A 15,128-nucleotide genomic window follows, 5' to 3' on the forward strand; every position below is an offset into this window, starting at 1 on the left:
TCAGAATGGACTCTCTTAAAAGTTGTGAATATGGCATATAAACGTCCTCAAGCATTATGTATCTTCCGCACCGAATAGCAGGTGTGGGACTGGGGCATATATGAGAAATTAACCTTCAATCTTTAATAACATAATCTGCCGTGGAGTCAAAAGACGGGGCACATTCACCACATCGTCTAGAGCCTGGTCTTCTTCGACCTCCCAGAGACATCGACTTGCCATGTCTTCTATGAAAGTGGCATTTTTAATCTAAAATATGCCTGTGAGTATGGTAGATATGAAATCTGGACAGTGTATCACTTGTTTTCATATGCCGTTATTGTCTGGGTTATGAGGCTGCAAGACAAATAGGAAACCTAAGAAAATTGGTCCATGAGTCAAGGAAAGACTGGAAGGCATCAATGGTGTCACCATTAATTACTCCTAATGAACCATTCTGCAACACCCATTCCATTGTCACTAGGGCTGGAGCCAGCCAGAAGACTCTTTTAATAATACCTTCCATGTTCCATTTCAAAAGGGTCAGTTAGATAATTATACTTCGTACAAAATAATTATTCCTAATGAAGCATTCCAGATACTAACTGCAACTGTCTTTCCTCACATTGTGTTGGGCATTACCTAAAATTTGTTTTCAATCTCTGCCGGAATATACTTAAATAGTCAGATATGCCTGGAGAAAAAGAAAGAAAGTCAGGATTTCAGTTCTGGATTTAATGTCCCTGAATCATCGTGATGAGTATGATTTATGTTTCTCTTTATGTGAAGGATGAATTACATCTATAAATTTCAGTTGTCACGAAAGCATCCTACAAAGGCATCACGTACGTTTGACTGGGCCAGGGAATTTAATGTCAAGCTATACATGTGCTGGTTTGAAAGCGCATGTAATTGGCTAGATTCAAATCACATTAAGCGCATTCATAGAATAGCAGTGTGTCATCAATTGATATTTGGCAGATGAGTAACAGCCATTTCAACCACAATAGAACATATGATCAATGAGCAGATATGACATGAAGAAAAGATAAATAGAAGAAAAAAAACATTAAAGCTTTCAATTCCATTACTTACTTTGCCCAAATCTATAGATTTTTTAAAAAGATCATCAAATACGGGAGTGACAATGCTACCAGGCCTTCAAAGAACCTTTCAAAAACCGATTTCAGAGGTGAGAAACGAACACGTTTATGGATACAAGGGAGAAAGAGGAAAATAAATTTTGTTAGCTTAACCTCCGATGACACTGAGTTAATATTTTCTTTCAATAAAGATGACTTGATGTCTTTTTGAATAGTAATGAAAAAGCCTTTGCAGAACACCAATCATAAAATTGTGTAAGGGGGTATCTCACTGAGCGGCGAATGCTTACGAAGGTTGCGACTTTGGATTAGCCAACTTTTCTGACGAATATTAGTGAAAATCAGGGTTCGCCTTTTTGAATGTTCAAAATTTCTTTGCGACAATGAAAAAAGTTTGCAAACTTTCTTGCAACCTTTTGAAACCTTTTACGAACCCTGGCGAAACCCCAAATTTGCGACGTTCGCAAGCATTTGCCACTTAGTGAGATTAAACTTGTGCAAAAGGGTAGTAGAAGATAGTTACCACTGGTTGTTTTGTTTGACAAAGCCAAAGAAATTGCCATTTGAATAGCATAGAGATATCGAAACACCAAACTGTCTAGTATTTCAATTATATGTAAAATAGCACAGATTCAGTAAGACTCCCTTTCCTTGTACATAGAAATTTGTTTGTTGAGGGCCATAAGGACACTAACTTGCATGTTATTATATAGAGCTAACACCTTTCTGGCTCTCATCAGGTGACTTTGCATACAACACAACGTGAGCAAACAAATTAAGATGACATCCAGATCAGGACGATCGAGGTTGCACAACTTACAGGAGACGGTCGTTGAACTGGAGACACGATACAACGCCTGTGTGGCCGGTGAGTTCCGCTAGCAGTTCAAACCTTACCACATCCCACACCATGACTGACATGTCCCAGGACCCAGAGACTATCCGAGTCTCGTCAAGCTGCAGACATCGGATTCCTCCCTGATGGTGAAACAAACAAGCAAACAAAGATAGAAATTAAGGTCTCTTGCAAGGGCAAGCAATTTATTGTAATTAAAGGTGGAGGAGTGGATAGCAAAGTAATATATTAGAAGAATGGCTTGTTTTCCAGACACCTATACCAGGGACCTGTTTCACAAAGCCTTTTTTCAATGAAAAATGACAAAAATCAGTGACAAAGCTGCTGATAACCAATAAGAAGCAAGGATTTCACTAGCTTATAACAAAATCTGTCATTTCAATGACAAGTTTTTTGAAACACCTCCCCTAATATAATTTGTACTTCAAGCCTCAAAGAAACCGACCTGAATGTATATGCATTTGGCAGTAATTATGCAATGCATTTTTATTAATTTTCTGGAAAGGAACAAAAGAGTTTATGGTCTTCCATTAATTCAACATTTTCCTTTATACTTGGGGGAAAAGGAGTGATGCTCTGCTGACATCGTCTCTCGGTAGAAGTTAAGAATACCATCATTATGTGAGAGAGAAAGTGGTAACTCACTTTTGATTTGTTGAAATTGTATCAAAAGAAGCAAATATAAACAGGAAAGCTGCAAAAGGGTGTTTAGAGCTCAATATGTCATATTTACACAACTTCAAACATCACAATTTGTGAACAGCTTTCTCATGTTTTGAAAATTGTTTTTTATGATTGTTTGTAAAAATTATGGATTGTATTTCAAAATATACTTGTTCCAATATAAAATATTAAGATTTTGAAAAAAGATTTTAAAATACAAATAAAATGCACTGCTGCTTCTGATGAAACTTGGTCATGGTTAAACTTCTTAGTAATAGCGTGACTCGAGTGACAAGTTTTCTTGAAATTCTTTACAAAGAAGCTTGATAAGTATGACTACTGGATTATTTAAAAGGTGAGCAAATATTGAAAAATTGCATTCCTATGGCTTTTCAAATTTCTGTCATCTTATCAATCACACCCAATCGAAGCATTTTACTACATTCCAGTTAACTGTCTGAAAAGATATAAGCCACAATCTCAGATATGCTCTTAGACGTCCTAGCATTGAACCCATGAAACAAAGGAACATCATTAATCATATTCTCATCTTCATTCATATAAATATGAATAGATGAATGTGAAATAACCACACTTTTCTTCGACCTAAAGCTTTTGAAGTCTGACCCAACCTGCTTACAAACAGCTAAGAGAGAACACAAATAAAAGAATTTGTAACCACTTCAATTCTTTTAATCTCCAGTGTCACATGTTTGCTCATATTAATTGAGAATGGCATATCCTCTTCACAATGCCCTCAAGCAGTATACCATATATCTTCAAGATATTTCTATTCAGTGATTAGTCACTGGATTTTCAATGAAGAATTTCATCAAGATTGATCTGTTGGTTAAATTGCAAGACAGGTTTTTGTCTTCCAGGTAAATCACAAATATGATGAAGACACAAAGAATTTAAAACTGAAGTCACTTCTAGGTCACGATATTTATGAACTTTGTACCAATTCATATTTTAACACATTTCTCTACTTCTCTTATTCATTGATCACTGTTTGAGCTAATTATTGTCATGTCTACAACTTAGTCTTCTAGTATTTTGAACTTAACTTGGCAACAGCAAAGACCTGACAGAACTGAAGAGAGGAGACATACAAATTACGAAAGGGAATAATATACATTTATAAAAATGTATGATTTTAAACAATTTAAAGGCATATCACAGTCAATTATTACTTATGCATAAATAGTCAGGTTATAATTTTTTTATAATTTGGTAACATAAATACTTGCTTCTTTACCAACATTCCTCAAACTATATGCTAAAACCTAACAATGAATCCTACTTCAAACATAATTAATATGCACACTAACAAAATCAGAAAAACTAACAGATAGTCTTACAGAATATATATCTAACCTTTAAAAACTTTTAAAATGAATTCATTGACGGACTTTGAAATTCTAATTCATTTGTCATATGCCTAACAATACAACTACCAAGTTCACTTCAGGTGGCCAGCCAGACACAGTGACCTTATCCATGTATTGTACACACATTTCACAATGTCAATCAACTCATTGCCCTGAATCAAGGTCCTCACCTGCAGGTATATATGACGTGGATGTGAGGGGATGAGATCAAGATTTGGGTTAAAAACATGAATAGAATTCAGTACCTCATGTTTTATTCCTAATTCAATTAAGACCAGATATCTGTTCTACACTCCGGATATAACAAATCTGGTCAAAACAATTCTAAGAAGAGACATCTGTGAATTCAATTTGTACCCTATGACGTAAAAAAGATGGTTAACTACCTGTCTGTCAAGGTATAACTATGGGGGGGGGGGGCATGATGCAAAATCAATCAAAAATATTTTGAATAACTTTTTCTACCTCTCATACAGTTAAAAATAGTCAGTTTTAGGTCAATAGTATATTTTGACTGAAATTTGTGATGTAATTGTTTGAGTGATTATGTAAATAATTTTTTGTTTTTCATCCTAACTAATTTATATACTCGTCACCACAGGAAAGCTTTTCAAACAATTGTTTGGAGTTGCATGAGAATCTTGACATTTAATGTATCAACTAAAATGCATGAAAACTGAAAGACCAAAAACAATGGCAAGCATATATTTTCAAATCTTTAGAAGTGTTGAGTAATCATGATCATGCTAAAGATTTTGTGCCCCTGCCATTTTTTCCCACATGAACCGGGCAAATTTGTTAAGGCCCCCAGCCATAATGCTTATGAGGTAAGCCATCCATCAGTTTTTAAGTAGTATTTTGAGTATTTTGTTTAGCCACAAAATGTTAATCCAGAATTTACCACATAAGTTACATACCATTCAGATGATATCCCCTTTTCCAAGTCATTATACGTGGGCTTACAAGTACGTGATGAAGTACTTTGACTTAATCGTATCATTTTCTTGTTCTCTTAGTCTCATCATGCCCCAGAAAAAAAATGCAAGATTGCAAAGTGGTAAATAATTGCCAAATAAATTCCTAAGAATGGCAAATATCAGTAAATGTAATGAGAAATCATTTCAAATCAGTCCTTTTTTTTGGGGGGGGGGGGGGGGTTAAAGAATAACAAAATCATGATGTTGATCATTAAAGGCCAGTTTCTTTTATATCCTCCTTGATAAATGGGGGTAAACCTTGCCTTGGAAAGTCTAGGGATTTTTATTTAAATCATCACATCAGGAAAACAAAATACCCTTTTTAGTTCAATAAATTTTCAAAAATGCATTTACTTATAAATTTAGTATTACTTTAAAAAAAATCTTCCCATCTATATATCTAGATTTATTTACACTTATCAATCTGTTCATCTATCTTCCAATCTTTCTGTTCATTCATTAATGCAGTTTACCCTTACCTTTTTGCAGTATGCAATATTCATTTCTCCAGTTTACATCTATCATCAACATCAATCTTTATCTGTTATCTGCAATCAACTGATTGATAAATCTGACTGGCGTTCAACTTTTACTGTCATTAGGTAAAGTCTATAATGAATAGTGACTGCATGGTCACTTTTTCATTGTGGAAAGTAAACTGAATCCCAAATTCAATTTTACAATACGTCACAACTTATGAGTCTGCAAAACCTGATCCCAATAGGGAACAAACTGGTATCAATTACGGAGCTGCTACTTTTGGAAAACATTGGAATTACAGAAATACTTTCAAAGTACATATGAATGAAAGTACATCCTAACCTATATCACTGGGCACTGGCCAGAAAAGACAATGAATGCCTCCTGATGATAGTTCAGGTTTTCATCATTTTGATAATTGGAAACCAACTCGTTACTAATAATCATAGGGATCAATGAACTTAACTGGCAGGGCAGGAGGAAATCATGACAAAGACTTAGTTGTGTTTATCACTAAACATATGTTTGTGAGTGGGATGTACCTAGGGAGGAGGAATTTTGTCAATCAAATAAGTCATCCATTTACCTAATTTGGCTTCATGCTTTTATTTCCTTTTGAAGGGCCTGTCATTTATCAAACAATAAGAAAAAATGATTTAGGTAGATTTCATTGTCTCTTGTTTTCATTAAGCTGTTGGCTTCACAGGATAACCTGCAGGAAGTCAAAAGACTGTAAAGTTCACTTTTTTCATAATTTTTGGAACACGGCATTTGATGAATGAAACAACTACAGCTTAACCTGCATTACCAATGATATCCACATGTTGTCAAAGGAACAGAATCTCAGACACGGTTGACCCTACAGTGCACATCTTCAACTATCCTCCATAAGTACAAACTTGGCCCTGGATGCCTACACCACAGCATCAAAGGTCAAAGCCCCAACAAGCTTCGTCCTTCGTTCGTCCCTCATCTCCCATTTCGCTCTCCTCATTAGAACCATAGCTAGACAATGAGCATCATAAAGATGGAAGTTATTAATGAATACTCAATGAGTACAGTGACTTGTGCCCTCTCTACATGGGATGCATTCCTATCAAGTACGTTTACTTCTCTCAAAGTCAAAGCGCTCCGGGCCACCCAAAAGACTTCAGAAGGCATCCGCAGAATAGCAAGGTCACTTCGACTGGAGAGCCCTAAAATAGTAATGAGCTAGGTACATATCAATTGTATGTTGTTTCAGAATGAATAAACTTTCATCAAAGACACATGTACCTAAAAATGAATCGGAAATGAGAATAAACCTGATAAGCTGAATGATATACATGTATTCCTTCGAAGAAGAGGAAAAACAAATCAGAATTAGTAAACTAAGCAAAGAGTTGGAATTACCTTCAAAAAGCTTGGATTGGATTTGCTATTGCTTCTCTGATACAAAATTGTCATTTCAAATATTCTTTTTCTTCTTCAAATTCCTATGAGCCAGCCACTTACCAAAAAGTTCTTAAAGTTGGCCTCCCATATGTGCTACTATACAAGCTTGCCTATAAAGATCTGTCAAGTAACCATCTTGCTTTTCTCTAGTCCTGCTACCATATGTTTGCCCTTTAACATTGTTAGGTGGCTTTTACATACCGGTAACAGTATTACAATTTAGTTAACAATTAAATATCCTAAAGTACACCTGCCCTTTAAAAATGTATAAAGTGGCTTGTACATACTACAATTTCGCTTCTTATTGGACCTCCTAAAACGAACTTGACCCCATGTTTGAAGAAGTCAATTGAGTTGATATGAATGAATCCTCAGTGGGGTGATACTTCTCAGAGTGGTGGCATACACGCACATTCTATTACACACAGGAGAATCTCAAATTTGTCCATTGTAGGGCTGCCATTTATAATCTCTATAATTCCCTTCATCATAAACAATATTTTTTTTGATGGGAAAAACATATTGCAAGCATCTAAACAAGTTTCTTTTGATCGGTTGAGGAAACGTTGGTTAACCAAAAAAAAAAACGGAATGCTGATTAAGCTGCATAAACGGGATATCCTAATAATCAATCATCGTGATAACATCCTAAAAAAACACAATGTAAAAGTAATCACTAAATGTATGTGTGCAAATATAAAAAGGAAGCCTCTTTTTATTTTATATAGAGTAATTAAATAGAATTGTATGTAAGGAACATGGTACATTTTATTTCTTTATATTAATCCAAAGTCTTCAAGACTTTTGAAATAGTGTTTAAAAACAGCGATGGGAAACTTGCAAGTAGACTTGGAATTTTTACTTTGGTGAATAAATCATACATTTACCGGCATATTAACTGCTTTTTAATTGCTTGAATTAATTGCTTGAATTCAAATAGCTGCTAATTGCATTTGCTTATCATAATCATTGGAATTTAACCAAACCATTTCCCATTTCTCATATCGATTTTTGTCCAAGGCATTTCTGACATATCAGTTTAAAAACAAAATTGTTGCTTTTGCTCTTTTCAAACCTAGCCTTAAAGCGCTGTCCTACATCAACCATGCAGACTCCTTGAGGTGAAGTACCTGTGTTTTCTCTCATGTAAAACTCACGTTGGCAACTGCTCTATTGTCTGGATCATTGAGACTGGATGAGCAATAGACGTTGGAGAGCGAGGGGGAATAAAAAGGGTTGTGGGTTTGCGTGTCTGATGGTTGCTACAGAAGCTGGGTCACAGAGTACAAGGAGAAGGGCCTGATGGGGTCGGTCCTAGCTACAACCATTAATATAATACATATGGCGGTGAAGAGCAGCGTGCTGTGGCTGCCGCGTGTCCAGAGCAATTTCCTTGCTAATTCTACGATGCCATGCCCAGTACAGCCAACTGCATTAGTCATTCAGGTTTTTTTCCCTTTCTTTCGTTTTCAGACTTTGGGTGGGGGGAAAGGTAGCAAGCAAGAGCCGCTGTCTGTTGCAGGTGGAGGAAATGTATCATAGAAAGTGCAGATAGGATGAATGAATGAGAACAGATGGGTTAAGTATTGAATGACTATAGAGGGGTTCTATCTGTGCTTGGATGGAACAGCTGAAATTGCATCACAATGCACTCCAAGTCAACACAAGGGGGCACTCTTCTACATTTTGGGGGGATCACAAGTATGCAATTTGTTGTTCTCTTTTTTACTTGGGCAATGCACTTCATAAAAACTAGGAAAAGTCTTAATCATAGGAAATTATCACCTTAAATTGGAATTTAGTCCCAATTTTCATACATCATTAACGATTGTATTTTTTCTTAAAGCTATTACAAATTTAGTTTACATAATTGAGAAAGAGATATCTTAAACTCTTCAACAATCTACTATATTCTCTTCTACATCTTCCAGTTATTGACAAAACTTTCTTTTCTGCCATGTTTGGAATTAATCTACAAATAAATTACCAAGCATTTAGTGTTCACATCTACAGAGTATTATACTTGTTTGATGCACATGTATGTCTCTCATCATTAATGGACAAAGTTTACATACCACAAGGATAGGACAATACTTTGTCCTTTAATTACATCATAATTTATGAGGCCTAGTGATGATGTTCAAACTTGAAAATATAAAAGGTAAAAGCACTTGAAACTCTTATTTTGAAACAAGAATTTCATTGCAAATTTTAAATGATAGACCTAAATGTAACTCTGAAAACAAAATATGAAATCCAGGAACGTTAACTGGCTCATCCCATTTTCCTTATGAGAATTCTATGATTGTTAACTTGTAACATAGTGGATGAGATTTTTCAAATGATTTGCATTGGACCCCCTCTGTAGAGTGAAAGAAAATAAAACATTTTCATGTGAAGATATAGGAGGAGGAGGATATCAATTTCTAGCACATCCCAATTTTAAGAGGCCATAATTGAAGTCATGCGTCACTACATCTACAAGAGCCATGTGAGGGTCAACTTTCTGTAAGTTCTCTTTTGCAAGGACTGTTCCTTGCCTAATTGAGTTCTCAAAACAGGGGAAAGGGAATAGGAAAGGGGCTACAAGCAGGCCTAATTGGCCTAATTCTCTTCGCATACAGCTATCTTTCTTGACCGTGCCTAGTATCCTGGCGACTGAGCTCACGAGGGTGGCTATCTAGTCCGTAGCTTCTGGCCGGCTCTGTGACAGGCTGAAGGAAATGACCATATTACTACACATAACCACAGGCGGCTAGCATTAACAACATTGCTTTTTAGAGATTACAACACTCAATGAAAGTGTTCCTGAAGTTACATACATCAGAGAGTCTTGACTGATGAAGACCTAGTGCAGACCTTAAGTAACTGCCTCTTCCTCTCTATTGCAGAACATAAAAATTCTCTTGGAAAATTTGAGTCAAATTAAAATGCTTAAAATGCTAGGTACTGTATGAAACAAACTTAATTGCATTTCAAATTTCTTGAGAATAGGCATCGATGAGGCAAAAATTATTATGTATTTCTATATTAACTGGTTTTATCCTCTTACAAATATCTGTTAGTGATTTGTGTTAAATGTGGTAAATATATTCCATCTATTCACTACAGGGAAACTTGACATAACACAGTCCCAGCTCAATCTTTGCTTTACAAAATTACAGTGGACACAAAAATCCAACCATGCAACTTGCCTGAAATCAAGCAGAACAAACAAATAGAAAAAGAAGGGCTGGTGCTTCAACTGTCCATTAAATTACAAGCTCTCCATCATATTACCCACCCTTTACACTATTGAAAGAATTCACTTCTACATTATGAAGGTTTTAGGAATTTAAGTGTTTTATTGCCCTTTCCTAAAGAATGTATATTGTCTTAAAGATTACAAATAGAACACTTTTACATATCATTAAATGACTGAAGAGAAGGTTTTATTAGTTCATTCTTCATTGTCCCCTCAACCATTTCAAGAGTATCAACTGATTACATTGTTTGAAGAAAAAGTCCCTTTCAAAGTAGATTAAAGTAATATTTCATTTGCTAAGCAATAAAATCATGTGCTTTACCAGGTAATCACTGTAATGACATCAAAATGAGTTATTAAAGTTCAGAGGTCATCTTTGGGCCATGGCTATGAGGTCATTGTATGAGTCATAATGAAATAATGCCCTGGCTAATGATTGCATTTTAAAAGCTTTCATCCCATCATGATTCTTCACATTTGTTTTTGTTTCTTGAATGAGGCCATGGTCAGAGTGAGGATCAAGCTTCTACTTGAAGATGCCACAGCCTAATTTATAAATACAAGTTTAACCATCAAAAGACTGACCATCAGCAAACTAAACCAATTATCTATTTTCAGGTTCCACTTAACCATTTGGCGTGTCATTTTGGAGCAGAAGTAGTTTTATTCAACACTAAATACTTTGAACCTGACAAAAAAGACATGATTATCCGTATTGCAAAATTATTCATACACATAAATTTGCAAATATCTTATCCTTAAAAATATATGTTAAGTGATAATTAAAGAAAAAGTATTGTACCAAAAGCAAATTGCGTAATTGAGCACAGCACACCAGTACTAATATAAATGACATTTTCAAGACGGAACATTTCTCTGCATATTGTTTTGTGAAAAATCAAATCATTGGCCTCAAAGCAATACTCTAAAAGGAGTGCTTCACAAGCAAAAATGTAGACATCAAGTCTATACTGTATGTCATCACAAATTCATGTTTTGTGGTTTTGCTCAATTTCACACATTTGGAAATTGGGAATAAAATCATTTTGCATATATATGTACGGGTACGTCTAGATAAATGACATAACATAACCTCAGGTGCTTGGTTTTATATTACATCAATTTACAACTGATTCAATTTCCTATGAATCAAGTCTCTAGGACTACTCATGACCACAAATTAGGGTCAATTTTTGTTGGAAGGGTGATGGAGATCGGTTATTGGAGGAACTAAACAGTTTCATGTAGGAAATGACAATAAGTACATCTTTTAAAAGAGTCGTAAAAGGCTTTTTTTATTTCAACAAAGATGACTATTGTTTCTATTGGTCTACACAAATTGCTTGGATGGATATTATGTTAATGTTACAAATCAACAAATGAGACATTTTCTGGAAGATTTCCAAGTTGTTTTCCAACAACAAAATTGGTATGATTGCCAACCATTGCACTGAGCCGCTGATAGACACAACCTGGTAAATATACATTTGTATTAAAAGTGATTTATTCTATGGTTTCAATACAATCAGAATATAATTACAGCAATGTAATTTAATTGAATTTGATTGTAAGGAGTATATCTGATTGATCTTCAAAAGAAAGAAGAAAAGAAAAAAAATCAAAAATATCATCCTTATCAACCAAACAAAATAAAAAATAATGAATTGACCACCAATTACTTTAGGACATCCACAATTGTATCAAAACTTTTTTTCTTTGAATTGTATAAAGGTTACTGAAAGAACCTTTTTTTCATGCCCTGATGTCTATAAATCCGTTTGCTTTAAATTCAGATTATTTTCAGGGAATGATCGATGATCATGGGTAGTATCATGTCTAATCACGGTTCTTGTCCGCTTGCAATGTCCATAATTCTTAAAGGTTAATCTTGAACTATGGTTTAAACTTCCAAACGCAGTGTATGCGCACGGCTCCATGTCCAATAAACAGCAATATATATATATATATATATGTGACTTTATTCATATGTATCAAAACTTAGTTAAGTTTTTAATTCAATTTGTAATTCATTTTTAATAGTTAGTTAGATTTAAAACAAAATTCTGACCATGATTAAGATTTAACTTTCTTGGTATTGAAATGCATGCAATATGATCTTACCTTGTGTCCTGTTAGCCTGCGTATGCCTTTGCCACTGCGGATATCCCACACTCTGATGGTGCGATCCATGGAGCCAGTGATCAATCTCCTTATGTCAAACCTCACACAGCAGATGGTGTCACTGTGTCCCTGCAGAATGAACAAAATTTACAATACATTGACTTCTGAAATCAGTTTATTACAGTTAGAATGATACAAAATGACAAGGTATCGTATGACAAATTTCAGACCCTTCTCCTCTTTATATCAATTTTTTAGTTTTTTTTTAACCACTGATAATGATATAAATACTAACTTTGTAACTTCCTCTATTTCTATAAAGCAATGTGAATGTCTACTGTATATCTTTTCATTTTCTTTATATCCTTTCATTTTCTTCGTCGATACTCTTTCTGTCATTTCTTAGGTATTCAGTGTTGTCCAGTAGCATGTTTCTTTTGTCCACCATAATAGACAACACCCAAAATTAGATGATGACAACAGTAAACATCAATTATCAACAAACATAGGAATTACTTAGGAGAAAATAGTTTGTCATATCTCTCTTTAAAATAATTTGTACCCAATAAAAGATTTTTTTTTCTCTATATGACATGAAGTACTGTATGGTTAACCTTGCCATATGTTCATTTTAATATTGATGTCTAGAAACCATGACAACTACTCCCCTTCACCTTTGGGTCGATTACATGACTCAACATAATTCCATATTATTCCTTAGTTTTATTTGCATTCATTAAGGTGCAATATTACTTTCTTTACATGGTATTTCCTAATAATAAAAAAGAAAAGAACTGTTCACAAATAGATTCCAGTGATTTATTGTTCCCAGCCTGGTGCAGGAAATTGAATGCGGATTGCCAAATTCCCAAACCTACATTTTGACTTGGATGCGAGGGGGTGTGGTAGACAGGGGTGGTTTCAAGTTCAGATTAAACCAAGTTGTACAATGTACAGTGATACTACTACTACTACAAACTAAACAATATCACTAGTAACTCATAGGCTCATACTGGCCTTGTATTTAGTAGGCCTAACTAGATAAAATATGATGGATTAAGTTGAGGAACAAGTATGTTTCATACTAAAGGTTACATTGATTGTTTTTTCATTTGATGAGAATGATACTCGGTACATCTCAATAAAACATAAATATGTCAATCCCTATCATCCCCATATCTATCATATTTTTACAGTTATGATCCTTGTTTACTTCAAATTATGACAATCTCTGTTGTTATTCAAAATGTTGCAAATATCAAACTCAAGATGAATGATTTGTAATCGATTTGTATAATCAAAACTGTTATGGATGGAATAAGAAGTAAATCTTGTTGAAGTTTGAGGTAGATGTGAATCCCTCATTCCATCGTCCCCTTGTCAATACATCATCTATATCGTAGACCATTTGTTGATTGAGGGATGGTAATAAATCTGGGTGGAAAGTGTTTCCAAGGTTCAAAGTTGTGCCAATAAATGGCAGGAGCAATGTTTCTAAAACCAGTCAAACAAGGAACATGCTCTATCACTGTGGGTGATCTCACTTTGTAGGCAGGTAATGGCACAATTCCATTTGGCATCTTCTTTCCCAAAAGATCAGAGTTGGGGTAAATACCATTAGAATTGCTCATATTTATAAGAGAACTCAGGTAAAGCTAGTAAATATCTTCATTTGATTGAACCTTCACCAAATTTAGAGAAATGACATGAAGATTTGTTATCTTGTTTGCGGGAGAGTTTTGCATTCCATCTTTGAACATCCTAGTTTGTTCCCAAAGGGGTAAATGGAAGTTTGGGTCACTAGAGCAACATTTTGCTACAAAGTATTTGCAAGAAATTTATACAATTCCTAATTTTAAGTTCTAATCTAAAAAAGAAAAAAGTAAAAACAATTAAGTAAAAGAGATATGGTTCAGAGGTCCAATCAATTATGAAAATATTTTGGATGTGTAGATTACATTTCAAAGCTTTCTTTAATATACAGTATACATTTGTTGCTACGTACATTCTAGTATATATGGAAGAAAAATGGTCCATACTTTTTATACAGAATAGAATTAATTTTAGAGCTTTAAATAATTCTAATCGTAACTATAAGGCATGAAAAGTTACAAGATAAATGCAAAATGGAAAATTCTCAAGAAGGCAATTTTTATTCTGAAATATTCAACTAAAACCAATTCTTACTCCTTAGCTTTCAAATATGGCAAATGAGTATCGTTGGTCAAATGCCAGAAGGGCATTAACTCATATAGTTCTACATAGAGTCAACGCTCTTCTTCCTCTTCGAATATATCTTTATGGATGACAATGACCAAAAAAGCAGTTTCGTCGCTGTCAACAACGTCAAACTTTTGAAACATCGCCGGGTAGTGTTCTCATGTCCCTCTAACCTCATATCAGTACATGTATCATCTTCAGCAAGCCATAAATCTGGGTATTTTGTTGTGAAGACTTGTAAGGGAGGCGTAAATCACAGCATGGATTATTTACACTCATCTAAGTGATGGGTGTTATCTGTCAGGATAATGCGAAACTAATCATATTATCACAAGCGCTGGGGGCAGTATAAATCTCACCTGAACCACATTCCGTTCTGTCATATTGCCCAAACTATCCCTTGTAAAAGCATCATTACTTCTCCCCGTTCCTTTCGACATGCATGCCGGGGTCGGTCGGTCTAGCCACAAGAACACATGATGATGATATTCTGATACAGATTTGGGTGGTCATGATCGAGCCCTTAGGGAATTGTTGCTCACTATTACACATATTTCAAAGATTTCATTTAAAAACTGAAGCCATGCTGCCCTACTTTTTCAGCACTCCCCCCCCCATCTCGATCGATCAATCTAGGAATATATCAACAAATATTAAATG

General features: G+C 34.8%; 1 protein-coding gene across 3 annotated transcripts in view; it reads right to left on the reverse strand.

Annotated features, from left to right (window-relative positions):
* Positions 1–15,128, reverse strand: part of LOC756678 — a 58,827-nt gene that overhangs the window by 22,455 nt on the left and 21,244 nt on the right. For all 3 annotated transcript variants that reach the window (XM_011676901.2, XM_011676899.2, XM_011676902.2), the window contains 2 exons: positions 12,249–12,377; positions 1,903–2,060 (listed from right to left, as the gene is read on the reverse strand). In XM_011676901.2, coding sequence (XP_011675203.2) covers positions 1,903–2,060; positions 12,249–12,377 — 287 coding nt within the window. The remainder of the gene's footprint in view (positions 1–1,902; positions 2,061–12,248; positions 12,378–15,128) is intronic.

Source organism: Strongylocentrotus purpuratus, unplaced genomic scaffold, assembly GCF_000002235.5.
Source record: "Strongylocentrotus purpuratus isolate Spur 01 unplaced genomic scaffold, Spur_5.0 spur5_scaffold_5, whole genome shotgun sequence".
NCBI lineage: Eukaryota > Metazoa > Echinodermata > Echinoidea > Camarodonta > Strongylocentrotidae > Strongylocentrotus > Strongylocentrotus purpuratus.